Source organism: Loxodonta africana, chromosome 4, assembly GCF_030014295.1.
Source record: "Loxodonta africana isolate mLoxAfr1 chromosome 4, mLoxAfr1.hap2, whole genome shotgun sequence".
Lineage (NCBI taxonomy): Eukaryota > Metazoa > Chordata > Mammalia > Proboscidea > Elephantidae > Loxodonta > Loxodonta africana.
This window is the reverse complement of record NC_087345.1, coordinates 129,527,066-129,554,568: the sequence shown is the minus strand read 5'-3', so window position 1 is coordinate 129,554,568 and position 27,503 is coordinate 129,527,066. Positions and strand designations below refer to the sequence as shown.

Genomic DNA, 27,503 nt, shown 5'->3' with positions numbered 1-27,503 from the left:
ACCTTTCAGTTAGCAGCCAAGCACTTAATCACTGCATCACCAGGGCTTGAGAGAGAGAGAGATCCTGGGTGTGCAGTTTTAATCTGATACACGTGGGGGCACCATAAGTCAGAATTGACTCAATGGCAAATGGTTTTTCACATATGTATACATATATATGTGGTGTGTGTCTGTGTGTGTATGTACATATTTGTAACTTGAGGCTAGAGTTCTTCTATTGGAAATGTCCTTGCTGACTTTTTTACTTCTGAGTCAATGAACTAAGAATGAATGATTTCAATATCACAAAGTGTGGTTCTGAAAAATTAGAATAATGCCCTCAAAATAACTGATCCTGATAGTGTTAAATGTATAGTAATAATCCCTTTTTGTGTCTATTGTGTCACAATTCTCACAAATTTGTCACATACAATACAAAAGTTGTAGGCAAAATCTTAAGTTCCTACCATTTAAGACATTTTTATATTGGATGAAAGATGAGTAAACCTAAGCAGCTCTCTGCTGATTTGGTGTTGTCCAACAGTGAAACCAAGAAAGGGTAGATTCTGTGGTATACACATGTAATGAAATGCTTTGAAATGATAAAGAATAATGAAGAGTGTGTGAAACATAACGTGGATGATCTGGAGGACGTTATGCTGAGTGAAATAAATCAATCACAAAAGAACAAATGTTGCATGGTATCACTTCATACAAATTCAAGAGTAGGTTTACACACAGAAAACAACATTCTGTGATGGCTACCAGGGATGGGAGGGGAGGAAGGGAGAACCACTTACAAAATAGTAGACACGTGTTAATTCTGGTGAAGACAACAGAAAATATTGGAGAAGTCAGCACAACGTGACCAAGGTAAGTGAGGACACTGAGGGATACCTAAGAATAAAGGACAACTGTGGTAGTTGCTATAACATATACAATTCTGCAACAGTAATGACAACCAAAAATTTGTGAGTGGCTACATATTTTTTTTACATAGGTAGATATGTTGCTTCATAGGTGTGGGGGGGTGTATGGGAGTGTGTGCATTTAGGTATAGTTGTGGGCATTTGAATATACTCATACATAAAATAGAGCACACAGAAGGCACAGTTATGGAAACTTCTTAGACATAAATCCAAACATTTGGTGGGACTAAGTTAACGGGCTTGAAGGCTAAAGACCATAGTCTTGGGGGACAACGAGGTCAACTGGCACAGCAGAGTTCATGAATATGATGTTCTACCTATGAGCTTAGTGAGTAGGCTCTGGGAATCTTAAAAGCTTGCGAGTGATCGTCCAAGTATAACTACTGGTCTCTTCCCAGCTGGAGCAAAGGAGAGTGAAGGAAACCAAAGACTCCAGGAAGCAACTAGTCCGTTGGACTAATGGCCCACATGAAACACAGCCTCCTCTAGCTTGAGACCCGAAGAAATAACAGTGCCTGGCAACCACTAACGAATGCTCTGACTAGGCATACAATGTAAGATCCTGGTTAGAATGGGGGGAACAATGTAGAACAAAACTCAAATTTATAAAAAAAATACCAAACTTTTTGAATTGATAAAGATGCTCTTTTAACCTGGAATTGAAGCCACTCCCGAGGTCCCTTTTCAGCCAGATAGTGGATTGGCCTATAAAAAAAAAACAATAACACGAATGAGGAATGTGTACCTTAGAACAATCAACTATTTGAGACCAAAAACAAAGACGAAGAGTCAAGGGGGGCAGGGAAACAGGAGGACTGGAAATGAAGAAGACAGGGTTGAAATGGGGAGAGTGCTGACACGTTGTTGCGATAGCAACCAATGTCACAGAAAAAATTTTGTATAAATTGTTGAATGGGAAACTAATTTGCTAAGTAAACTTTCACCTAAAACAGAATAAAGTGTTCAAAAAAAAAAGGGACGATAGGTTTCAAATTATGCAAAGTGTCATTATAAACTGTATGTCTCTCAACTTGGATTTGCATCAAAGCTAGAAGAAGAAAATTTCATATTCACATTTTTTTCAATAAGGATCTAGATTTTAGCAATTACAGTGGTTGAGTAAAAGCAACTTTATAAACACAATGTAAACAAATTAAAAAGATGAAAAATTTTTGAATTCATGGAAGCTAAGAAATCAAGCCACAAATCTTGCTTTGTTGTTGTTGTTGATGAAACGCTTATCTTTACAAAAAGGTTCATCTATAGGAATAGTAAAAAAAACATACTAGCTGTTGTTGAAGTCCTGGTGGCGAAGTGCTTAGGGGCTACGACTGCTAACCAAAAGGTCAGCAGTTTGAATCCACCAGGTGCTCCTTGGAAACCCTATGGGGCAGTTCTACTCTGTTCTACTGGGTTGTTATGAGGCAGAATCAACTTGACAGAAATGGGTTTGGTTTTTGATTTTGCTTAGTTACCGACAAGTTGATTCTGACTCACAGTGACCCCAGGTGTATCAAAGTAAAACCATATTCCATGTGATTTTCAATGGATGATTTTTTGGAAGTACATTGTCAGGCCTTTTTTCCAAGGTACATCTGGGTAGACTCGAACTTCCAACCTTTCTGTGAGCAGCCAAGTGTGTTAATGTTTTGCACTCTATAGGTAAATTGTAATGCTTAGAAAACAAAACAAATCAAAAAGTCCATGAAACTTATTCTGGAGTTTGCTTTCATACGAGATGAACGGTAGATTGTATGTCCAGAAACTACATTATGGACCAAGGAAGGTTCCTGCTCTCAAGATGCCCACTCTACCTATCTCTCTTACATTTGAAATTCCCATTAATGTCCTCTTTTGAAGACATAAGAATGTTAATTGAAATAAAAGAATATTATCTGGATGAGATAACACAATAAACAATTACAATAATTAACATATTAGTAAAAATAGGGTTTATTAGAACAGCTACAGTCATGTTCAAAGGATCTTAAGGGACTGGAACATTGGAGTTTAAGGTGTTGAAAGAAGATTTCAAGGCAAAGTGAGTGAAGTATTGAAGTGTGGGCTTAAACCAGGTGTTTTAGGCTGGGTTCTCTAGAGAAGCAAAACCAGTAAAGCATATATATATATATAACCATGGTGGCGTAGTGGTTAAGTGCTATGACTGCTAACCAAAAGGTCAGCAGTTTGAATCCACCAGGCTCTCATTGGAAACTTTATGGGGTAGTTCTACTCTGTCCTATAGGGTCGCTATGAGTCAGAATCACTTCAATGGCAACGGGTTTGGTTTTTTTCAGCTTATATATATACATATATATATATATATATATACAAAGAGAGAGAGAGAGATTTATATGGAGGAAATGGTTCACATCGTTGTAGAGACTAGAAGGTCCAAGGCCATGGGTTAGCCTGGAGGCTTCTCCTGACTCATGTAGCTGAGATCTGCAGGTGAGAAAACAGGCTTCTGGCTCATAGGCTGTGGAGGCTGACAAATCCCAAGATTGGTGGGTAAGCTGCTAGCTCAAGTCCCAAGAACTGGAGGTCAGATGAACAGAACAGGAGGCAGCAGCAGGATCCAGGGTGAGGAAAAGTCAGTGAGCTTTGCCAGAAAGTCCACATATAATGAATGCAGGCCCTGCTTCCAAGGAAATTCCCATAATTTCCAAGGAAATTAATAGGTCATTTTTCAACTCATTGGCTGCTCATAGCAGATCTCATCATGGAGGTAATTACATCATTACATAGCTGTCGAATTACATCATGACAGCCAAAGCACTGAGAGTCGTGGCCCAGCCAACTTGACACACATTTTAGCCATCACATCAGGAGAGGGAGCTTTAGAGCACAGATGCATGTGTGTTTATATACATATAACAGTAATGAGAGGTTTGATATTTAATTGTATGTGTCAACTTTGCTAAGCTATGATTGCCAGTGGTTTGGCCAAATACTAGACTACTTGCTGCTCTATAACATAATGTAACAATCTTGTGTAATGTAATCTAATGTAATCCATCAACCAGTTGAAAGTGGTTTTCCTTAGGTTATTGTCTGCCTTCAGGCTATTAACAGATACTTTGGCAGAACTCTCTCTCTCTTTCTTTCTCAACTCTCTACTTTTCTCTCATCTGACCTACAGGTCTTGGGACGCAAGCCTGAGGTAGTCTCCCCCTGGTGCCTGACCTACAGATTTTGGACTGGCCAGCCCCTACAATCCCGTGATCAGCAGAAGTCTTCAGCCTGTCACTTGACCTATGACTTTTGAACTTTCAAGCCCCATAACTGTGTGAGCACTTCTCTTGAAGTAAATTTCTCTCATTCTAGATACATAGGTCTCACCAGTTCTGTTTCTTTGGAGAACCCTAAGACAAGAAGATACTCTGGTTCTACGTTTTTTCCTTTGCCAGCCCTGGCTGATTTAATGAGGCTGGAATGGGAAATACAGAAATGAGACACGGTTAGACCAACGAGTCTGTCTAGTAGAAAAGAAATAAAAATCTACAGAAAATAATAAACACAGAGAAATGGGTTTGATTTACAATATATTGTTCATGTGCCCCAGAGCAAGATTGCTTAAGTTTCAAACCTAAGTAATCTTGGACAAGTTACTTACTCGGCCTCAATTTTCTCACTGGTAAAATAGGATATGTATAGTATCTTCCTTAGCCAGTCATTTTTTAAAACATATGAGTTATTATATTTAAAAAGATTTAGACTGTGTTTCATGCAAAATTAATTTTTATTATTGTTAAAATAGGAATATTATACGTAGAATTTTATTGCAGTAAGTAAATTTACCTTTGTCCATTTTTTGATATTTTCCAAATGTATTTTGAAGATGACTTTGATGTTGAAACACTAAAAGTAAAAACAAAACACAAACTCCCTCTCATCTTCCTTTCTGCTAATCAAAGGGTTTCTATTGCAAAATACAGTGAGAATTTCCTGTATTGTGATATCCGGAACATTTTAGAAGCTGGTAGTTTTACCTCTTCTTGCTCAGTACTACACATATGTGGCTCACCAGTAGATGCTTCAGGAACATCCTGTATATACACATTTTTTTCTTTCTCTCTTTTTTTTAAATTTCTCCGGATTCCTTTGCTTCCAGCCCAATTCTGGGATCGAACACCACTCTTCCCCAACAAGCACTCCTTGTGTTTTCCCTGCATCCACCTTGGGACATCATCTCTCATGGCAGGTACGTGTGCCTCCAGTCAGAAAATCAACTGATAAAGGGACGCAAAAAAGGCAGCCCACAGACATGGCTAATTTAAGGGCAGAGCTTTAAGAGAAAGGGTTATAATGCACAGTGGATTTTTTAGTCTTTCCCTGTGTCCGTACCTTCTACATTTATTTTAATTTCTTTATTCATTATTCTGTAACTGAAAAATAGCCTGGAAAGCTTTTCCAACAGAATGATTTCTGATATGGGTACATCTAAATTCTAAATGAGAAACGAATTCATCTGGTTATATTATGATCAATATAATTCTAGCACAGGAATAAAAAGATAATGCCTGATATAATTTTTTAGCGCTTATCTTGCGACTCCCAAATGTCACCCAGACTGTTTGAAAATTGTATTATTTTCAGTGACATTACTCTTTGGGAGTATGCTAAAGTCCATGCATCATCTCCTAAAGTTGAATTGTTTCAGGAGAAAGGCTATAACCAAGTAACTTCGGGTAAGAGCAAAAAAAAAAAAGGGTTGTTTCTATATCATAATTCAATGTACTAGGAAGTGAACTCAGCACTCCAGAGAATTACTCTCTACGTTGGTTTTGGAATCTGTCATCCCCAGTTCCAAGGTGCTCCTCTCTCTTTGTCTTATACTACGTCTACAGAGCTATGAGCAGGAAAATATTCCTCAAAGCAGAGCCTGTACTGAGATTAGCAGAAAGACATACCACCAATAGTGTTATTGCCAGTGACAATGGTAGAGTACGGTACATGAAAGACGCTGGGCTTAGACAGGATTGAATTTTATGTCTGACTTGCACACTTGCTAGCTTTGATACCTTGAGAAAACGATGTTATTCTTGGACCCTCAATTTTCTCATCTACCTGGTGGGAACCAGGCTATTTACCTTGTGATTTTTCCTGAGAGAATAAAAATGCCTGTAATGTAAGCACATAAAACAGAAGTTGGAGCCCCTTGATCTCTTTTTGCACTAGATCTCTACGTTTCTTTGCCAGTTAAAAACAAAAACAAACAGACAACACCTAATGTTAAATTTACAGAGTTGGTCAAGAAGAAAATGTGTGGATAATCTCACTAAGGAATAATGTACCCCACCAAAAAAAAAAAAAAAAAAATGCTGGTTTTGGTTGAAGTTTTAAATGGAATGTCTTCCTTTTCCAGTGGTTCATTGGCAGGGTGATTGTGTTATCACATAAAAGACCTGAAGACTCAAATATCTGTGTGTGGATCCTGACAGTTCTGGATTTTCTCTCACTGGTTTTGCATTTAAGAACTACAGCCACTGCATTGGCTCTTTAAGTCTTTGCCTTTTCTCTCTTTTTCTACAGCTTTTCAGAACAATTTATGGAACCTGATTTCTGGAACCTTGGCAGTAGTGTGCCTTTTGTTGATGGCTACTTTGGGAATTTTGTTGAAAAACTGTAAGTTTTTTGGCATCTTAGAAAGACAAATGCTATGATAAAACTAATCGTAAACGTTGAATTTTGCTAGTGTGTGATATTATCTCAGGGATACACTTAAACCTGTACTTGATTATGTAAATTTCTAATAATTTCTCACAGCATTTTCCACACAAAGTACTCAGCCAACATCCTCTCCAGGATCCACCGTAGAACCCCAAGAAGGTAGGCTCCAATGTTTGGAAATGCTCAGTTTTGGTAGAACATTAAAAGAGACAGTTTCTTTCTTTCTTTCTTTTTTTTTTTAACACAGAGTAGCATGATAGCTTATCACATATGGTAACATAAGTTAACTTCCCTAATTTTAGGACAGTCTCATTCCACTTTTCTCTAGTGTAGGAATGATAAAATTACATTGAGAGCACATCATTTATATGTTACAGGTATAAGGATTGTCCTATAGGGTGGCTATGAGTCGGAATCAACTCGACAGCACTGGGTTTTTTTTTTTTTTTTTTCTAGGAGATATAAGGATATTAGCATGAGATAACAGATTTCTGTCCTCTATGAATACATGTTATTAACTAACAAATTATAAATAAACTACAGTAAATATTATAAAAAAAAAAAAAAAAAAACTAGTGCCATCGAAAGGCACTAGTTTTTTTTTTTTTTTTAGTTAATCCTCATTCCTGGCCTGTGTCTGCTCATAACCCATACTTTCTTATCTCCATTATACAATATTTGTCCTGTAACTAGTTTTTTTTTTAATGTACCTATAATTTTATTAGTAGTTATGTCTCAGATTGTAGTGCCCAGATTTCTGCAATTTTAAAATCTAATTATACAGTAAGAGCCAGCTTAAAGTACAGTTTCTGAGTGAATATATAAATTTCTTTTGTATACTTACCAAAGTATTATGATATAACTGATAAATGATTGGGAATTGTATGTCTTACTCTACCTCTAGAATATAATCCCCATGAGGAAAATGATCGTGTCTGACTTGTTCACATTTATAATCCTGAGCGTAGCACACTGCAGTGCATGTAGTAGTGTGTGCTCAAAGACTAGTTGTAGAGAAAAAAATAAATAGCAAATGGTTTTTGAATGAATAAAGAGCAATACAAATACTAGAAATCTCCAATGTCATCAGTCATGTTTTATTTTTCATCTTAGGCTCTGGCTGCTGTCCTTGCGAAGAGAAGTGGATTGGGTACCGATGCAATTGTTACTTCTTTTCCAATGAAGAAAAAACTTGGGCAGAAAGTAGGGATTTCTGTGCTTCTCACAATTCCAGTCTTCTTCAGCTGGAAAGCAAAGATGAATTTGTATGTACTCATGTTTCCACATTTTCTTTGTTCCAGAAAACATAATATCTAAGTAAGCTGAAGATTTTGAACCAAGTCTTTAATCAGAGAGTAAATGTGTGATTGTATTTGAATAATGATTATTAACTTTGTACTTTGAAGCAATCACTATAAAACCTACATAACATTTCTCAAAGAATTACATCTAGGAATAAAATCAGTATGCCAGATGAAGTGAAAGAAATTTTCTGGATGACTTCAAAGTAATAGATCATTGCTTAACCATTTTATTCCAAGAACCAACTAAATGACTTTGGAATATTTAGTTATTTTAATTGAATTTATAAATTCTTTTATAATTATGTAGCTTCTGTCATGTTTCTGGAATACAATGTAGGGAAAATAGAGAGGGTCTGGTCATAAAACTTACCAATTCCTAAGGTCCCATTCATAAGAAAAGGGAGCCAACAGAATGCAAAAATTGTTAAAAAATATCATTAATATCACACACAACTAAAATTTTGCTGAAGATCACCCAAAAACGGTTTTGGCAGTATACTAACAGAGGACTTCCAGAAATTCAAGCTCAATTCAGAAGAAGGTGTGGCATGAGGGATATCATTGCTGACATCAGATGGATCTTGACTGAAAACAGAGAATACCAGAAAGATGTTTACCTGTGTTTTTTTGACTATGCAAAGACATTTGACTGTGTGGATCATAACAAACTGTGAATAAAATTATGAAGAATAAAATGCTAGGATACTGAATTGTGCTCATGAGGAACCTGTACATGCACCAAGAGGCAGCCCTTTGAACAGAAGAAGGGAATACCACATAGTTTAAAGTCAGGAAAGGTGTGTGTTAAGATTGTACCCCTTCACTATACTTAATCAAAATTATGCGGAGCAGATAACCTGAGAAGCTGGAATATATGAAGAAGAATGTGGCATTAGGATTGGAGTAAGACTCATTAACAACCTAGTATTTGCAGATGACAGAACTTTTCTAGTTGAAAGCGAAAAGGACTTGAAGAACTTACTGATGAAGATCGAAGACCACAGCTTTCAGTATGGATTATACCTCAACATAAAGCAGCCCAAAATCCTCACAACTGGACCAAAAACAACATCATAATTAACAAGGAAAATATTAAAGTTGTTAAGGATTTCATTTTACTTGGATCTGCAATCAACACCCATGGAAGCAGCAGTCAAGAAGTCAAACGACATATTTCATTGGGCATATCTGCTGCAAAAGACCTCTTCAAAGTGTTGAAAAGCACAAGTGACACTTTGAAGACTAAGCTGTGCCTGACCCATGCTGCAGTATTTCAACCGCCTCATATGCATGTGAATACTGGACGATGAATAAGGAAGACCTAAGAAGATTTGATGCCTTAGAATTATGATGTTGGTGAAGAATACTGAATATACCACAATGTGTCAGAAGAACGAACAAATCTGTCTTGGAAGAAGTACAGCCACAGTGCTCCTTGAAAGCGAGGCTGGCAAGACTTGGCCTCACATACTTTGGACATGTTATCAGGAGGAACCGGTCCCTGGAGAAGGGCATTATGCTTGGTAAAGTAGAGGGTGAGCTAAAAAGAGGAAGACCCTCAGGAGGATGGATTGACACAGTGGCTGCAACAATGGACTCAAGCTTAACAATGATTGTGAAGGTGGCCCAGGATTGGGCAGTGTTTTGTTGGAAACAAATGGACAGCAGCTAACAACAACACAGAAAAAGTATAAATTGCCCTAGATGTATGCAGAGGCTGAGCTGAATAAAGGCTGAGTAGGTCATACCCAGGAGATTTATCCCTCGAGATAGTGTTGATTTTACAGGCTTTGAGATGGGGATTTCGGATCCCCTGTACAGGGATGTTCATGAGAACTCTAACTCACAGAATAGGCAATGTTTTCTATATTTTTATAACAATGTTTTTAGACCTTTAGTGAGATTTTGTGGTATTTTCCCTCCATAAATGAATGGGTGTGTTAAATGAGTAGTATGAGCCACAGAGCTGTACCTTCTAAATTAGAAGTCAATAATGAATTCAGTTTGTGCGATTGATAGGCTGATTCTGATGCTCTGACATTAACTTTCTTAAAAGCACACTGTTCCCAGAGTACATTTAAATTAGATTACAGTGTTTGTCTCTGTTTTCAAACAGAGCTTTAGGATCTCCGGTGGACGTTATTACTGGATTGGACTCATTTATTACAATGAAAGACGTGGTGCGTGGCTGTGGGAGGACGGCTCTGCTCCCTCCCGGGATCTGTAAGTTTCTGGCAGCCTGGTGCTGCCTTTTCTACTCTTTCTGAGTTTATGCTTAGATCGCATCAGTGCAGGTAACACCCAGGAGCACTGCAGTAATCGCATGCCCAGGGGGTGAGGTTACAGAAAAGAGAAGAGTGTAGCAGAATACAATTGCAGGTCAATCCAGAAAATTCAAGTTCATGCTCAGGTCACATGAACTTTAGTGTTCTGGGCCCATAAAATAACTTTTGACTTTTTTTTTTCCATTTTTCCTTGGAGCAAACACATAGACATAATACGTACAGGCACACATCCTCACAGACTCACATACACACGAGCGCTGACTCAGCAGTCCCGGCAGTCCAGATACAGCAGGATATGCCTTCCTTTCTTTATTCTGCTGGAGCCAAAATTCTCAACATGCTCCCAATGTTTCAAATATTCTGGGTTTATCTTCTGTATGTTCGTAAACGTTGAATGTTATTTTCATTCATAAACATGTAATTTCCACATAATACAATGGTGAATTATAAGCTCTGATTTGTTTCTCTAGACTAAGTCAGGTAATGCATTTTTAAATAAAATAAAGTATATTATGCATCAAAATGATTAACAGTAAAGAGAAGAACAATAACAAAAAATCTCTAGTCCCAGTGCTATTTATTTAAGAGGGAGTAACTAAGTTTTGTGCAACAATGTAATCTGAAAACTGAAAACCATAGTTAAAAAAAAAAGAATGATTCTGTATGTTAATATCTCATCGAAATGCTTCTGAAAGTTCTATCATTAATCTGAGTCATCATCGCACCTGAGCATTTCCATACCCGTTTCCCAGATGCTAATATTTTTGTCTTCATTACAGATTTCTATTGTTTCCGCCTCTAAATCAACAGAACTGCATGTTGTATGATAGCGATAGTATTTTGGATGAAGATTGTGCGGAGAAACATGGTTTTATCTGTAAGCAATAGCTTATTTAAGTGGTTCTTGGGGTTGAGGAGCAATGCGGGTTCAGGTTTACCTTTTATCTCTTATATTGTTACTAATCATCTACTTCTTAGTTCTATAAATTTTTCAATGTTTTGTCTTATCATACAATTTGTACGTATTTGAATCCATATATTTCAAAATTGATTAAATTTCTGTGCCTGTACTTGAATTTTTCAAGCACCAAGATAAACAATGTTATGAATATTTAGATTTTATTCTACGTGTTTATTGTTAAATGTATTGTAGTTTCATAGGTTCATGCAGCTTTTTTTTACACATTATCTCTGCACAAATTTAAGTAAAACTTAAAACACCACATAATATATATCAACCTCATTTCAATGCTTCATATGACATAACTAAGTTGGGAAAGCCCGTCTTCACCTTTCTAAGAGTAAAAATATTTTCAATGCTTTCTGTTAGCTCTTTCTGGGTGTGTGTATATATATATATATATACGTATTTGCTTAGAGCTGAAAGTTCCATTGCTATACGGTAGATGACAGTTTCCTCACATGTGTTATCCAGCTTCAGAGCAAACCCAATTTTGTCTCTTTTCCTTAATACTCTAAATTCTGAAGAACAATTGAAGTTTTTTGCCATTACTTGGAAATATGTGTTTCTAATATGATTGCTTCCATATTTTGCAAGGGGAATGAGAATCCAAGTCGTCCAGGGTGCCCAGAACTTTCTTGCCTCATGCTTACCCATCAGTAAGAGAGTCATTTGCATGTGCTTTAGAGATCTTATTCTCCAATCAATCAAAAAACAATGATTTTCCTAAACGTCTTGCAACTAGTGGCTACCGCTCTCTGCAGGTAATTCACATTATGGCTGCTTGCATCTTCAAAGGCAAAAGGAAAGTATCTCTGATTTCTTGGATCTTTGACCTCTAGACTCTCTTTTAAAATGTTCATCTGATTAGATAAGGCCCACCCAGTCTTGCCTGGCTTTTAATTAACTCCAAATCAACTTAATTGTATCTGAAAATTTTTCTCACCTTTGCAATGTAAGGTAATCTTATCCTAGGAGTAACATGCCATCATATTCAATGTCCCACGCTCAGTCGAGGTGGGGTGGGTTATAGAGGGCATTTATACCAGGAAGCAGGAATCTTGTGGACCATCTTAGAATATTTCCTACCACACCAAATGTCTTAGTTACCTCGTACTGCTCTAACAGAAATACCACAAGTGAGTGACTTTAACAGAGAGAAATTTATATTTCATAATTTAGGTGATAGAAGTCCAAATTCAGGATGCCAGCTCTAGAGGAAGGCTTTCTCTGTCTGTCAGTTCTGGAGAAAGGCCCTTGTTTCTTCAGCTTCTGCTTCCTGGTTCCTTGGAAATCCCTGTGTGTCTTGTTATCTTTCTTACCCCATCTCTGCTTACTAGTTTGCTTGTTTAACGTTTTAGATCTCAAAAGGGATTGACTCAGGCTATACCTTACACTAATCCTGTCTCATTAACATAGCAAAGAAAAGTCATTCTCAAATGGGATTAAAACCATAGGCATAGAGGTTAGAATTTACAATGCATATTTTTGGGGTACACAATTCAATTCATAACACCAACAACAACCAAAAAACCCGCTGCCAACATGCCCCTAAAAAAAAGTAACTTTTACTTCTTAGCTTATTAAATTTAATCAAAGCCTTTTGAATCCTGATTAGATAGCTGATAATTTAAATCCCATATGCCCTGACAAGAAATTCATTTTTTCTAGTGTATTAATTCTTAGCTCCGCCATAATGACATCTGCAACCTCACATAGTATGCCTGAGAAGGATGGAGTTATTTGACCTATATGGACTGGGGCAGCTCTCTGCTTATCTTTAGGGATTCCAAAAATTGTTCTCTTATTCCTGGTCAATACAAGGGCAGTGGACTGACTAACTAACCAATTTATAGTGTGCATAGTTTGTACTTGAGACAACTGGTTAGACATCCACGCTTCACTACCTGACTAGATGGGTGTGAAAGACTGTTGGAAACTGCTGGTTGTTGTTGTTAGGTGTCATGGGTCGGTTCCGACTCATAGTGACCGTATGCACAACAGAATAAAACACTGCCCAGTCCTGCGCCATCCTTATAATTGTTGTTATGCTTGAGCTCATTGTTGCAGCCACTGTGTCAATCCACCTTGTTGAGGGTCTTCCACTTTTCCGCTGACCCTGTACTCTGCCAAGCATGATGTCCTTCTCCAGGGACTGATCCCTCCTGACAACATGTCCAAAGTATGTAAGACACAGTCTCGCCATCATTACTTCTAAGGAGCATTCTGGTTGTACTACTTCTCAGGCAGATTTGTTCGTTCTTTTGGCAGTCCATGGTGTATTCAACATTCTTCGCCTACACCACAATTCAAAGGTGTCAATTCTTCTTTGGTCTTCCTTATCCATTGTCCAGCTTTCATATGCATATGCATATGATGCGATTGAAAATACCACGGCTTGGGTCAGGAGCACCTTAGTCTTCCAGGTGACATCTTTGCTTTTGAACACTTTAAAGAGGTCCTTTGCAGCAGATTTACCCAATGCAATGTGTCTTTTGATTTCCCGACTGCTGCTTCCATGGCTGTTGATTGTGGACCAAGTAAAATGAAATCCTTGACATCTTCAATCTTTTCTCCATCTATCATGATATTGTTCATTGGTCCAGTTGTGAGGATTTTTGTTTTCTTTATGTTGAGGTACAATCCATACTGAAGGCTGTGGTCTTTGATTTTCATTAGTAAGTACTTCAAGTCCTTTTCACTTTCAGCAAGCAAGATTGTTTCATCTGTATAACGCAGCTTGTTTATGAGTCTTCCTCCAATCCTGATGCCCCGTTCTTCTTCATATCGTCCACCTTCTCGTGTTATTTGCTCACCATACAGATTGACTAGTTATGGCGAAAGAATACAACCCTGACACACGCCTTCCCTGACTTTAAAACAATCAGTATCCCTTGTTCTGTCTGAACAACTGCCTCTTGATCAATGTAAGTGTTCCTCATGAGCACAATTAAGTGTTCTAGAATTCCCATTCTTTGCAACATTATCCATAATTTGTCATGATCCACACAGTCAAATGCCTTTGCATAGTCAATAAAACACGTGTCTGTCAGTTTATCGTACTGTGGGGGCTTGCCTGTTGCCGTGATGCTGGAAGCTATGCCATGGGTGTTCAGGTACAGCAGGGTCACCCGTGGAGCACAGGTTCCAGCTAAGCTTCCAGACTAAGACAGACTAGGAAGAAGGACCCGGCAGTCTACTTCTGAAAAGCATTAGCCGGTGAAAACCTTATGAGTAGCAGTAGCGGAACATTGTCTGATATTGTAGTATAAGTAGAGTCCCCCAGATTGGAAGGTACTCCAAAGATGACTGAGGAAGATCTGCCCCCTCAAAGTAGAGTCGACCTTAATGACGTGGATGCAGTAAAACTTTCAGGAAACTGGGAGCTTTCCTAAAATCATATTTTATCACACAGATATCAGTAGTTCAATCTAAAGTTGAAATATGTCTTTGTACAAATAAGAAAGACCCTGGGAACTTATTCCTGGATGCCTTTTGGAGCCCCACTGCTTACATAAATTCTCTTGTGTATCCCATTTTTTTTATTATTATTCATTGAAAGCCTCAGCCAACTATGATCTACTGAGCTTTATGGTTCCTTTCAGTTATCTAACCCTAAGATATCTTTGGAACACCTAAACCTCCTTTTCCTTTTCCATAGTTTTGAATCTTTTCCCCTTATACCTTAGCACAAGGGTTAAATGTTTTGTGAATATGCTGTATAGTTATCATTTTTAGCTTTGTGGGTTAGTCTCTGTTTCAACTTCTCAGTTCAGCCATTGCCTAGCTAAAGATGTCATAGATAATATGTAAATAAATGGTGTGGTTGTGTTCCAAAACACTTGATTTACAAAAACAGATGGTAGGGTAGATTTGACCTATAGGTTGTAGCTTGCCAACCTCTGTCAAAATGTACAAATGAGCATATAAAATCACCAATCCTATTCTCTACTTTGCCTTTCCTTTTTCTAGGTCATTTCTTGCCAGTTGTAAACAGACCTACGCGTTTTTCAGTATAAAAAACAGTTTTGACTTAGTTTATCAGTCTCTAGTAACCAGGCTGCAAGATCCCACCAATATTCCTCACCTTCTGATGTTTGTGCCTTCATGTAATTTCCTTTCACTTGGTGTCAGGTTGGATCTGTATGACCAATAGAACACAGTAGAAATGATGGCATGTTGCTTCTGAGGCTAGGTTTTAAAAGAAAGTGTGATTTCTGCCTCTTTACTTTCTCCTAGATCTCTTGATCTGGGGGAAGGCAGTTACCAAGTTGTGAGACACCCTGTGTAGGGGACTGTGTGATAAGGATGGAAGCCTCCTATGGAAAGCCACAAGGAACTGAGGCCTCTTGCCAGGAGCCATGTGAGTGAGCCTTCTTGGAAGCAGACTCTCCAGCCAGAGTGAAGCCTTCAGATGACTACGGCCCAGCAGACTTCCTGACAGCAGTAAGAGATCCTGAGCCAGATTCCTCCCTCTAAGCTGTTTAAGAATTCCTGTCCTTCAGAAACAATAAATACTTGTTGTTTATTTATTTGTGTAAACTTAAGGAATGACACATTATGAGCCTCATCCACACCTGGATCTCATGAGTTTCTGAACTACGAGCTGATGATGTAATAGGATGATAATTTTGGGGGCCACAGAAAGGGATGAATGAATTTTGCCTGTGGGAAGAACAGATATAATTGGTGGGCAAGGCTGTGCTTCTATATTCAGCCCCCTAGATGGCCCCTACTGGTCCCTGATTCTGCTATGGACACCCTTTTATGATAATCATCCATATTCTGTTAAGGTTGACCTGTGTGAGCAATAGAATATGGCCAAAGTTATGGGATGACACTTATGAGGACAGGTCATAAATGAGAGTGAGGCTTCTTTATTCCAAGGTGCTTGAGAAAATTTATAATCTCACCAGCAGTTTATGTGAGTTTGCGTTGTTCCTTTTCCTCTCCACCACGTACTAAAAAAAAAAAAAAAAAAATCCAAACCTGTTTTGGTCAAGTTGATTCCAACTCACAGCAACCATATAGGACAGATTAGAACTGCCCCCTAGGCTTCCCAAGGCTGTAAACTTTCCGGAAGCAGACTGCTACTTCTTTCTCCCATGGAGCAGGACCTTTCAGTTTGTAGCTAAGCACTTTATCCACTGTGCCACCAGGGCTCCTACGCTTGTGAAACTCTCACACATCACATTCATCAATGTAGATAACATATACATCATCCCAGAAATTCTCCGAGTTACCCCAAGTAATACTTTTGTCCGGTTCCTACCCACACAGATGACCATTGTGTGGCATTTTGTTAGCATAGATTTTCATTTTCTAAAGCTTTGTGTGTATATATATACATAAAATTTATATAATATAGAGCCATGCAGTTTGTACATCTTTTGTTTGGATTTTGTAGCCAAACATAATTATTTGTGTTGTTATGCATATCAGTAATTGATTTCTTCTTATTGGTGAATAGCGTTCCTTTTTATGGGTAGAACACAATTCATCCATTCCCTGTTTGATAGACATTTGGGTTGTTTCCATTTTGTGGTTATAACTAGTAAAGTTACTATGTGTATTCACTCACAAGACATAGATCTTCTTTTCTCCTGGATAAAAATAATTTTCTAGGAGTAGAATGGTTGGATCATACGGTGGTGAATGTTTACATTTTTAAAAACCTGTCAAACTGTTTTCCCAAGGGATTGTTCCATTTTATATTCCCACTAGCAGTGTTTGAGAGCTCACTTCCTCCACATCTTGGCCAGCACTGGAATGATCTTTATACTCTTAGCCATTCTAATAAGTGTGCAATAGTCATTCATTGTGTATTTAATTTGCATTTCTCTAATGAATTATGTTTTTGAACATCTAGTTATTTGCTTATTTGCCATGTTTACCTCTTTCTTGGTAACTTTTCTGTTCAAATAAGTTGCCAATTTTGTTGTTTTTACTTTCTTATTGAGTTGTGATCATTTTTGTGTATTCTGTGTACAAGTCCTTTATCAGGCAGATGTTTTGAAAAATTTTCTCCCAGTCTGAGGCTTGTCTTCTCATTCTCTTAGCAGTGTCTTTCAAAGAGCAGAAGTTTTAAATCTTGACAAAGTCCACTTTATCAGTTGTTCATTTATAAATCATGCTTTTCACATCATTTCTAAGAAAGCTTTGGCTAAATCAAAGCCACAAATTTTTTCTTCTTTGTTTTCTTGTAGAAGATTTATAGTTAGATTGTGCATTTAGATCCATGATTTACTTTGAATTATTTGACATATTTGTTGTAAGGGGTAAATCAAAGACTTTTTTTGTTCTTGTTTTTTGTATATCTGTATTTCTCATGCCATTTGTTAAAAATATTATCCTCACTCCACTTAAATGCCTATGCACCTTTGTCAGGAATCAATTTTCCGTATACATATGGATCTGTTTCTGTGCTCCCTATTTTGTTTTATAGATCTGTTTTTCTCATTTTGCATGGAGAGCACACTGTTCTGAATACTCTAAAAAAAAAAAAGCTGTATAAAAATCTTGAAGTCTAGTAGTAATCACCCTCCAGCTTTGTTAATTTTTAAGTTGTTTTGGCTGTTGTTGTATTTTGCATTCTATATGAATTTCAAAATTATGTTGTCAATCAACAACAACAACAAAAAACCTTCTGGGATTTTAGTTGGAATTGCATTAGATCTATAGATCTGTGTTGGAAAAATTGCCATATCAACAATACTGAGTCTTCTGACTCTTTAATAATATATATACCTTTTACCTCATTATTCTCAAATTTTTCTCAGCAATATTATGGAATTTTTAATAATATGCAGCCTTTTACATTTTTATGAGGTTTTGCTAAGTACTGCATTGATTTGATACTATTATAGATTATATGTTTTTTATTTCAATTTTTGATTGCAAGTGTATATACAATTGATTTTTGTATTTATCTTCTATGTTTCAACCTTTTTAAACTCACTTATTAGCTCTAGTAGCATTTCTGTAGCTTCCATTTGATTTTCAACATAGGTGATTATATTACCTATGAGAAAAGACAGCTTTCCCTGTTTCTTTTCAAAACTGGATTTCTTTTATTTCTTTTTCTTGCCTGATCACAGTGACTAGAACATTCAATACAAGCTTGAATACAGTAGTGAAAGTAGAACTCATAGTCTTATTCTTGAACAAAAAGAGTCACTTTTTTATCTTCACATTTTATCTTAACTGTAGGATTTTGTAGATGACCTTTACAAGGTTGAGGCAGTTCCCTTCTACTCCTGTTTTGGTAAGTTTTTATCAGGAATCCAAGGGTGTTTTTGTCAATTTATTGTTCTGCATCTATTTAGATCATATGTTTTTTTTGTTTTATGAATTTGTTGATATGGCAATTTACATTAATTTACTTGTCAATGTCAAATAAACCTTTCATTCCTGGAATAAACTCCACTTGTTCATTATATACTATCTTTTTATATATTATAGTATTCAATTTATTAAAATTTTGCTTGTAATTATAAATATATACAATTTATTTTTGTGGGTGTTATTTTAATCTTTAAGTAACATAAAATAGAGATTTTTAATTTCTCCACTTTAAATTTATATCTAAGTCAGATCTAAATTAGATCTAATTTAGGTATAAATGAGATCCAATTTAATTGCCATACAAAACTGACAGAAATATTACTGAAGATAAATAGAATAAAATGTGGATGGTGTCATGTCATGTCTGTCAGATAAATTGGCATTGAACATAGAGACATAAATCATCTACTAGGAACTATGATAAAACAACTCCAAACAAACAAACAAACAAAAAAACTAAACCCATTGCTGTCAAGTCAATTCTGACTCATAGTGACTCTGTAGGACAGAGTAGATCTGCCCCATATGGTTCCCAAGGAGCTCCTGGTACATTTGAACTGTCAACCTTTATGGTTAGCAGCCATGGCTCTTAACCACTATGCCACTAGGGTTTCCTCAAAACACCTCCATATAGTACTAACCAGGACTTCCAGCATTTTCTACTTGCCTGCTGAGGTTCTTTAACCATTTTCTTGGAGGGCGTCTATGTACTATAAAGCCTATATTGTAAAACACAAAGTGATCCTCCTTCTCACATGTTTTTAGTTGGCCCACAGTTATGATTGTTAGACTTGCATTTGTTTTGAGCAATTATGGACTACTTTTTTTTTTTAAAATGAAATCTATGACACAGAAAGGGTCCAATAAAACACGCTGAGAACATAGTCATCTCATGTTAATATTTTAGACTGCTTATTTGTTGAGAATTTACTGGTTAAGAGCATAAAACAGATTTTAGAGTAAGGATATAAAAGAAAGGGAATTTAAACAAATAGCATAGTAGCTAAACCTCTAGTCTCACAGAACAAAGAGGGTCACCTAATTCTGAATATCCTTTTCTCCAAAATCTGTAAAATCAATAAATAAAGAAAATAAAACCACACAGAAATCATGGCTTTTCAAATTTCCAGGAGACAGAGTACCACGACCTTCAAATTACCTGTAATCGGAGAAAAAAAAAAAAAAGAAAAATTGAACAAAACTTCTGCTCCAACCTACCACTGCATGCCTGTGGTATGGGGAAGGGGGATAGTCCTTTGAAAATGTCATTAAAAAAGAGAATGGGGGAGGCGGAGCCAAGCTGGCAGAATAGACAGATGCTTCCAGCAAGCCCTCTTACAACAAAGGCCTGTAAAAAACAAGTAAAATGAGTATTTAAGACAAGCTGGGGGCCCTGAACATCAAAGGCAAGCTTAGAAAATGAATGAGGGGCAATGGGAGGAAGAGATGTTTCAGAAGTGGAGAGGAGTTACCAGACCTGAATTGTGGGGAGCCATCAGCCACCATTCCCAAGAGTAGCGGCAGTGGGCTACCACTAGCTTTTAGCCGCAGTTTCTTCAGGGAGAAGCAGCCAGCCACACAGCATACTCACACCTCCGGAACCAGACAAGAATGGCACTGTAGGCAAAAGCTAAGTACTTGTGTTTATTTTACTTCACCTCCCCTTCCCCAAGCCGGCTTCAGTTTTTGATTTCTGTGGGCCTGGGCTAGGCCCTGTTGAGCACCTAGAGCCATCCTCCTGAACTTGGAGAAGGAATAAATTTGCAATTGGAGGAAAAAATAATTTGCCAGCTCCACCAACCAGGGGAGCTCAGGACAGAAGTGGCTCCTGTCCAGGCATAAATGGTCAGTGGAGTTTGAGTACTTTTCTCATCTGCATGGAACTCTATGGGCCTATTTCAGGAGAACAAGCCCTTGTTGACAGACTCCAACTGTCGCAGTTATGTGGCGGAGAGGTGGGTGTTTGATGTTTCACATTGCTTTGCCTATTAAACAGCATCCTCACCTACACACATCAGAGGCCTAAGGACTGGTGGCTCCACTCAGGTCACCTGGCCACCCTTGAGAGTGTTCCAAGGATAAATGGAACCTCCCACTCCTTATAACCAAAAACATTGGGTGCCCATGGTCCATCTGCAGAGCCCACCCTCCTGTATGCTGTAGGGAATAGGGACATACGGGGGATGATTCTCAGGAAGCAAATAATCTGAAAGGGAAATGAGATGGGTGATATCACAAGAGACCCAACTGAAATTAAAAGAATCTTATCAGATTACAATGAAAAATTATACTCTAACAAATTTGAAAACCTAGAAGAAATGGATGAATTCCTAAAAACACAGTACCTACCTAAACTAACACAAACAGAGGTAGAACAACTAAATACACCCACAACAAGAGAAGAGATTGAAAAGGTAATCAAAAAAAGCCCTGGACCGGATGGCTTCACTACAGAGTTCTACCAAACTTTCAGAGAAGAGTTAACACCACTACTACTAAAGGTATTTCAGGGCATAGAAAATGATGGAATACTACCTAACTCATTCTATGAAGCCATTTTCTCTGATACCAAAAACAGCTAAAGACATCACAAAAAAAGAAAATTATAGACTTGTATCCCTCATGACATAGATGCAAAAATCCTAAACAAAATTCTAGCCAATAGAATTCAACAACATATCAAAAAAATAATTCACCATGACCAAGTGGGATTCATACCAGGTATGCAGGGATGGTTCAACATTAGAAAAACAATTAATGTAATCCATCATATAAGTAAAACAAAAGACAAGAATCACATGAGTTTATCAATTGATGCAGAAAAGGCATTTGACAAAGTTCAACACCCATTCATGATAAAAACTCTCAGCAAAAGAGGAATAGGGGGAAAACTCCTCAATATAATAAAGGGCATTTGCACGAAGACAATAGCCAACATCATCCTAAATGGAGGGAGCCTGAAAGCATTCCCCTTGTGATCGGGAAGCAGACAAGGATGCCCTTTATCACCACTTTTATTCAACATTGTGCTGGAAGTCCTAGCCAGAGCAATTAGGCTAGATAAAGAAATAAAGGGCATCGAGATTGGCAAGGAAGAAGTAAAAGTATCTGTATTTGCAGATGACGCGATCTTATACACAGAAAACCCTAAGGAATCCTCAAGAAAACTACTGAAACTAGTGGAAGAGTTCAGTAGAGTATTGAGATACAAGATAAACATACAAAGATCAGTTGGAATCCTCTACACCAACAAAAAGAACATCGACGAGGGAATCACCAAATCAATGCCATTTACAGTAGCCCCCAAGAAGGTGAAATACTTAGGAATAAATCTTACCAGAGATGTAAAAGACTTATACAAAGAAAACTACAAAACACTTCTGCAAGAAACCAAAAAAGACCTGCGTAAGTGGAAAAACACCCCTTGCTCATGAATAGGAAGACTTAACATTATAAAAATGTCTATTCTACCAAAAGCGATCTATAGATTTAATGCAATTCCAATATAAATTGCAATGACATTTTTAAATGAGATGGAGAAACAAATCACCAACTTCATATGAAAGGAAAAGAGGCCCCAGATAAGCAAAGCATTACTGAAAAAGAAGAACAAAGTGGGAGAACTTACTCTACCTAATTTTATAACATATTATACAGCCACAGTAGTCAAAACAGCCTGGTTCTGGTACAACAGACACATAGACCAATGGAACCGAACTGAGAACCCAGACATAAATCCATCCACTTATGAGCAGCTGAAATTTGACGAAGGCCCAAAGTCAGTTAAATGGGGAAAAAGACAGTCTTTTTAACACATGGTGCTGGCATAGCTGTAAATCCACCTGCAAGACAATGAAACAAGACCCATATCTCATTCCATACACTGAAACGAGCTCAAAATGGATCAAAGACCTAAATATAAAATCTAAAACTATAAAAATCCTTGAAGAAAAAATAGGGACAACATTAGGAGCCTTAATACATGGCATAAACAGTGTACAAAACATTATTAAGAATGCAGAAGAAAAACTAGATAGTTGGGAGCTACTAAAAATCAAACAGCTCTGCTCATTCAAAGACTTCACCAAAAGAGTAAAAAGATTACCTACAGACTGGAGAAAAGTTTTTAGCTATGACATTTCTGATCAGAGCCTGACCTGTAAAATATACACAATACTGCAAAACTCAATTACAAAAAGACAAATAACCCAATTAAAAAAATGGGCAAAAGATATGACTAGACACTTCACAAGAAGACATTCAGGTAGCTAACAGAGACATGAGGAAATGCTCACAATCATTAGCCATTAGAAAAAAGCACATCACAACTACAATGAGATTTCATCTCACTCCAACAAGGCTGACATTAATCCAAAAAACACAAAATAATAAATGTTGGAGAGGCTGTGGAGAGATTGGAATATTTACACACTGCTGGTGGGAATGTGAAATGGTACAACCACTTTGGAAATCAATTTGGCCCTTCCTTAAAAACCTAGATAGAACTATCATATGATCTAGCAATCCCACTCCTTGGAATATATCCTAGAGAAATAAGAGCCTTTACATGAACAGATATATGCAAACCCATGATCATTGCAGCACTGTTTACAATAGCAAAAAGCAGGAAGCAACCAAGGTGCCCGTCAACAGATGAATGGGTAAATAAATTATGGTATATTTACACAATGGAATACTGCACATTGATAAAAAATAGCATTGAATCTGTGAAACATTTCATGACATGGAGGAATGTGGAAGGCATTATGCTGAGTGAAATTAGTCAGTTGCAAAAGGACAAATATTGTATAAGACCACTATTATAAGAACTCGAGAAATAGTTTAAACAGAGAAGAAAACATTCTTTTGTGGTTACAAGAGGAGGGAGGAAGGAAGGGAGTATTCACTAATTAGATGGTAGATAAGAACTACTTTAGGTGAAGGAAAAGACAACACACAATACAGGGGAGGTCAGCACAATTGGACTAAACCAAAACAAAGAAGTTTCCTGAATAAACTGAATGCTTTGACGAGCAGTGTAGTAGGGGCAGGGGTTTGGGGACCATGATTTGAGGGGACATCTAAATCAATTGGCATAATAAAATCTATTAAGAAAATATTCTGCATCCCACTTTGAAGAGTGGCATCTGGGGTCTTAAAACCCTAGCAAGCAGCCATCTAAGATGGATCAACTGGTCTCAATCCACCTGGATCAAAGGAGAATGAACACCAAGGACACAAGGTAATTATGAGCCCAAGAGATAGAAAGGGCCACATGAACCAGAGACTATATCAGCCTGAGACCAGAAGAACTAGACGGTGCCCAGCTACAACCAGTGAGTGTCCTGACAAGGAACACACTGAAAACCCCTGAAGGAGCAGGAGATCAGTGTGATGTAGACCCCAAATTCTTGTAAAAAGACCAGACTTAGATGACCCCAGTAGTCATGGCCCCAGACCTTCTTTTGACCCAGGACAGGAATCATTCCCAAAGCCAACTCTTCAGACATGGATTGGACTGGACGATGGGTTGGAGATGGATGCTAGTGAGGAGTGAGCTTTTTGGAACCGGTGGACACTTTAGACTTTGTTGGCATCTCATGACTGGAGTGGAGATGAGACAGTAGAGGGGGGTAGAAACTGGTGAAACGGACAAGAGAAGAGAGAGTAGAGGGAGGAAGCGGGCTGTCTCATTGGGGGAGAGTAATTGCTGAGTAGTTTATTTTTTATATTGTCTTTTCCTCTTATTCAGTGTTGTTGATTTTGTTTCTACTTAGTCTCTATTTTTTTCTTGTATTTTATTTTGAAGAGTAGGATAGTTAGCCTCCTTTGTGGTTACCTTAATATTTACCCCTGTATTTCTGAGTTTAGACCTAACTTTTATTTCTTTATATCGCCTTGTCTTCCTCTCCATATGAAAGATCTATGACTACATTTCTTAGTTCCTCTTTATTGTTTCAATGTTGTCTCCTTTTACATAACGACATCATTGTTTCCCTGTTGTGAGCGTTTTTTTTATCTTGATTTAATTTTGTGATTTCCCTGTCTGGGTTGACATCTGATTGCTCTGTCCAGTGTTCTAGTCTTGGGTTGATACCTGCGATTATTGACCTTCTAACCAAAGAATTCCCTTTAGTATTCCTTGTAGTATTGGTTTGGTTTTTACAAATTCCCTAAACTTGTGTTTATCTGGAAATGTCTTAATTTCACCTTCATATTTAAGAGACAGTTTTGCTGGATATATGATTCTTGGCAGGCAACTTCTTTTCCTTCAATTTTTTAAATATGTCATCCCATTGCCTTCTTGCCTGCATGGTTTCTGCCAAGTAGTCTGAGTTTATTCTTATTGGCTCTCCTTTGTAGGTGACTTTTCGTTTATCCCTCGCTGTTCTTATACTTCTCTCTTTAACTTTGGTTTTGGCAAGTTTGATTATAATATGTTTTGGTGACTTTCTTTTAAGTTCTACCTTATGTGGAGTTTGATGAGCATCTTGGATAGATATCTTCTCATCTTTCACGATATCAGGGAAGATTTCTGCTAACAAATCTTCAACAATTATCTCTGTAGTTTCCATTATCCCTCCCCGTTCTGGTGCTCCAATCACTCGTAGGTTATTTCTCTTGATAGAGTCCCACATGATTCTTAAGGTTTTTCATTTTTTAAAATTCTCTTATCTGATTTTTCTTCAGATATATTAGTGTCAAGTGATTTATCTTCGAGTTCCGAAATTCCAGCTTCTACTTGCTCAATTCTGCTCCTTGACTTTCTGTTGAGTTGTCTAATTCTGTAATTTTATTGTTAATCTTCTGAATTTCCGATTGCTGCCTGTCTATGGATTTTTCCAGCTAATTAAACTTTTCATTATGTTCCTGAATAATCCTTCTAATTTCTTCAATTTTTTTTTTCTGTGTGTTCCCTGGCTTGCTCTGTGTATTGTCTCATTTCCTTCATAATTTTTCTTGAAGGTTTCTGTGTATTAAACTTTTGTATTCTGCATCTGGTAATTCCAGGAATGCACTTTCATCTAGAAGATCCCTGGATTCTTTGTTTTGAGGGTCTGTTGAGGTGATCATGACCTGTTTCCTTATGTGACTTGATATTGACTTTGTCTCTGAGCCATCAAAAGTTATTGTGTTAGTTTATGCTTGCTTACTGTGTCGTAGCTGCTTGCTTTGTTTGTTCTGGCATACCGTTATGGGTTGCTTGAGTGAGCTAGCTTGATTATTTTTGCCTTTGGAGCTCTGATGTCCTGTCCCCAGATGGCTAGAGCTGTTTTCAGGTAATCAGTCTAGGAGTCCATTCAGTTTTCTGGTATGAATTCAGCTCAGGTTTCCAGGTAGCTGATCATCAAGTGTGTGGTACAGGCTCTGTCCTACAGTCTTAGAGGGGCATGGGTGATTGGCATATATACCAGTATCTGATTGCAGCAGGGGGTCATGCTCTGAACAAGACAGGGGGCTGAGAACCGACCCCCAAGTGTCCCTGAGGAAAGCGGATCCCTATTCCCTAGAGTGTGCAGGTGGGTGGGTTCTGCAGATGGACCATGGGCACCCAAAGTTTTTGGTTGTAAGGACTGGGAGGTACAGTTATCTTTGGACCCCTGTTACAGGTGGCTGAGTGACCTGAGTGGAGCTACAAGTCCTTAGGTCCCTGATGTGGGTAGGTGAGAACCTCGTTTAATAGGCAAAGCAATGTCCAACATCAAATACCCACCTCTCCACTGCACAGCTGAAATGGTTGGAGTCTGCCAACAAGGGCCTATTCTCCCGAAATAGGCCCACACAGGTCCATGCAGAAGAGAAAGGTGCTCAAGGTCCACGCTTCTGTCCTATGGAGTTAGCAAATTATTTTTTCCCCCCAATTGCAAATTTTTTTCCTTCCACAAGGCCAGGATGATGTGCCTAGGTGCTCACCAGGGTCTATCTCAGGCCCAGGGATTCAGTCGTTGAAGCCACAAGTACTTAGCTTTTGCCAAGAGTGTCACTCCCCTCAGGTTCCAGAGGTATGAGCAGGCTGTGTGGCTGGCTGCTTCTCCCTGAGGAAACTGCGGCTGAACACTAGTACCACCCCGCCACTACTGCTCTGGGAATGGTGCCTGAGGGTTCCCTATGATTCAGGTCCGGTAAATCCTCTCCATTTCTGAACAGTCTCTTCCTCCCTCTGCCCCTCAGTTCATTGTCCAAGCTTGCCTTTGATGCTCAGGACTCCCAGCTCTCCACAAATATATTCATTTCACTTGTTTTTTCGGGTCTTTGTTGTAAAGAGGGCTTGCCAGAAGAGTCTGTCTATTCTGGCATCTTGGCTCCACCTCTTATCAAGGCATTTAATGGCATGTTTGATCAATTTCAGACCTAGAATTTGATAAAAATCTTCAATTTCTTCATCTTTGACATAGTGGTTGGTGCATAACTTTGAATAGTAGTCATATTAATTGGCTTTCCTTATAGAGATATAGATATTATCCTATCACTGACAACATTATACTTCAGGGTAGATCGTGTAAATTTAATAAAGTCTAATTAATTTATACTTTCTGTTTTACCCCTCTTTCCCTCCTCTTTTTTTTTTTTTCTTTTGGTCTTGATTTGGAAATGTCTTTCTATTCACACAGTCATGAAGATATATATTTTCTTTTGGAACTGATATTTCAAGTTAATATTTGTATGCTTATGATGTGAAAATTAAAGATCAAAATTACTTTTATTTTATTAAGCATCATTTAATGAAAAGATCATTGTTTTCCCCCACTGAATTGCAGTGTTGTTTTTTCAAAATCAAGGTTACCATACATTTGGCAGTCTATTTCTGGTCTCTCTTCTGGTCTGTTGATCTATCCTTGAGCCAGTACTATCGAAAACCTAACCAAATCAATCTCATTGCCATCGAGCTGATTTCAACTCACAATGATCCTTTAAGACAGAGTAGAACTGTCCCATATGGTTTCCAAGGAGCAGCTGCTGAATTCAAACTGCTGCCCGTAGGTAGATGATAGGTAGACTAGAACAGATTTGACAATATTGAACTTCA

General features: G+C 37.8%; 1 protein-coding gene across 1 annotated transcript; it reads left to right on the top strand.

The window, feature by feature from the left end:
- Positions 1 to 4,877: 4,877 nt before the first annotated feature.
- LOC111750871 (natural killer cells antigen CD94-like) lies at positions 4,878 to 17,715 on the top strand. The gene is made up of 7 exons (XM_064284622.1): positions 4,878 to 5,112; positions 6,444 to 6,536; positions 6,678 to 6,740; positions 7,695 to 7,846; positions 10,002 to 10,108; positions 10,950 to 11,047; positions 15,371 to 17,715. The coding sequence occupies exons 1-7, from the start codon at positions 5,106 to 5,108 to the stop codon at positions 15,406 to 15,408; spliced, it is 558 nt and encodes a 185-aa protein (XP_064140692.1). The 5' UTR covers positions 4,878 to 5,105; the 3' UTR covers positions 15,409 to 17,715.
- Positions 17,716 to 27,503: the final 9,788 nt, after the last annotated feature.

Excerpts from the sequence above, each read along its gene's own strand:
- LOC111750871 (XM_064284622.1), top strand. Across the intron at positions 7,847-10,001 it reads TGGAAAGCAAAGATGAATTT|AGCTTTAGGATCTCCGGTGG; the intron begins GTATGTACTCAT and ends GTTTTCAAACAG. Across the intron at positions 11,048-15,370 it reads GGAGAAACATGGTTTTATCT|ATCTCTTGATCTGGGGGAAG; the intron begins GTAAGCAATAGC and ends ACTTTCTCCTAG.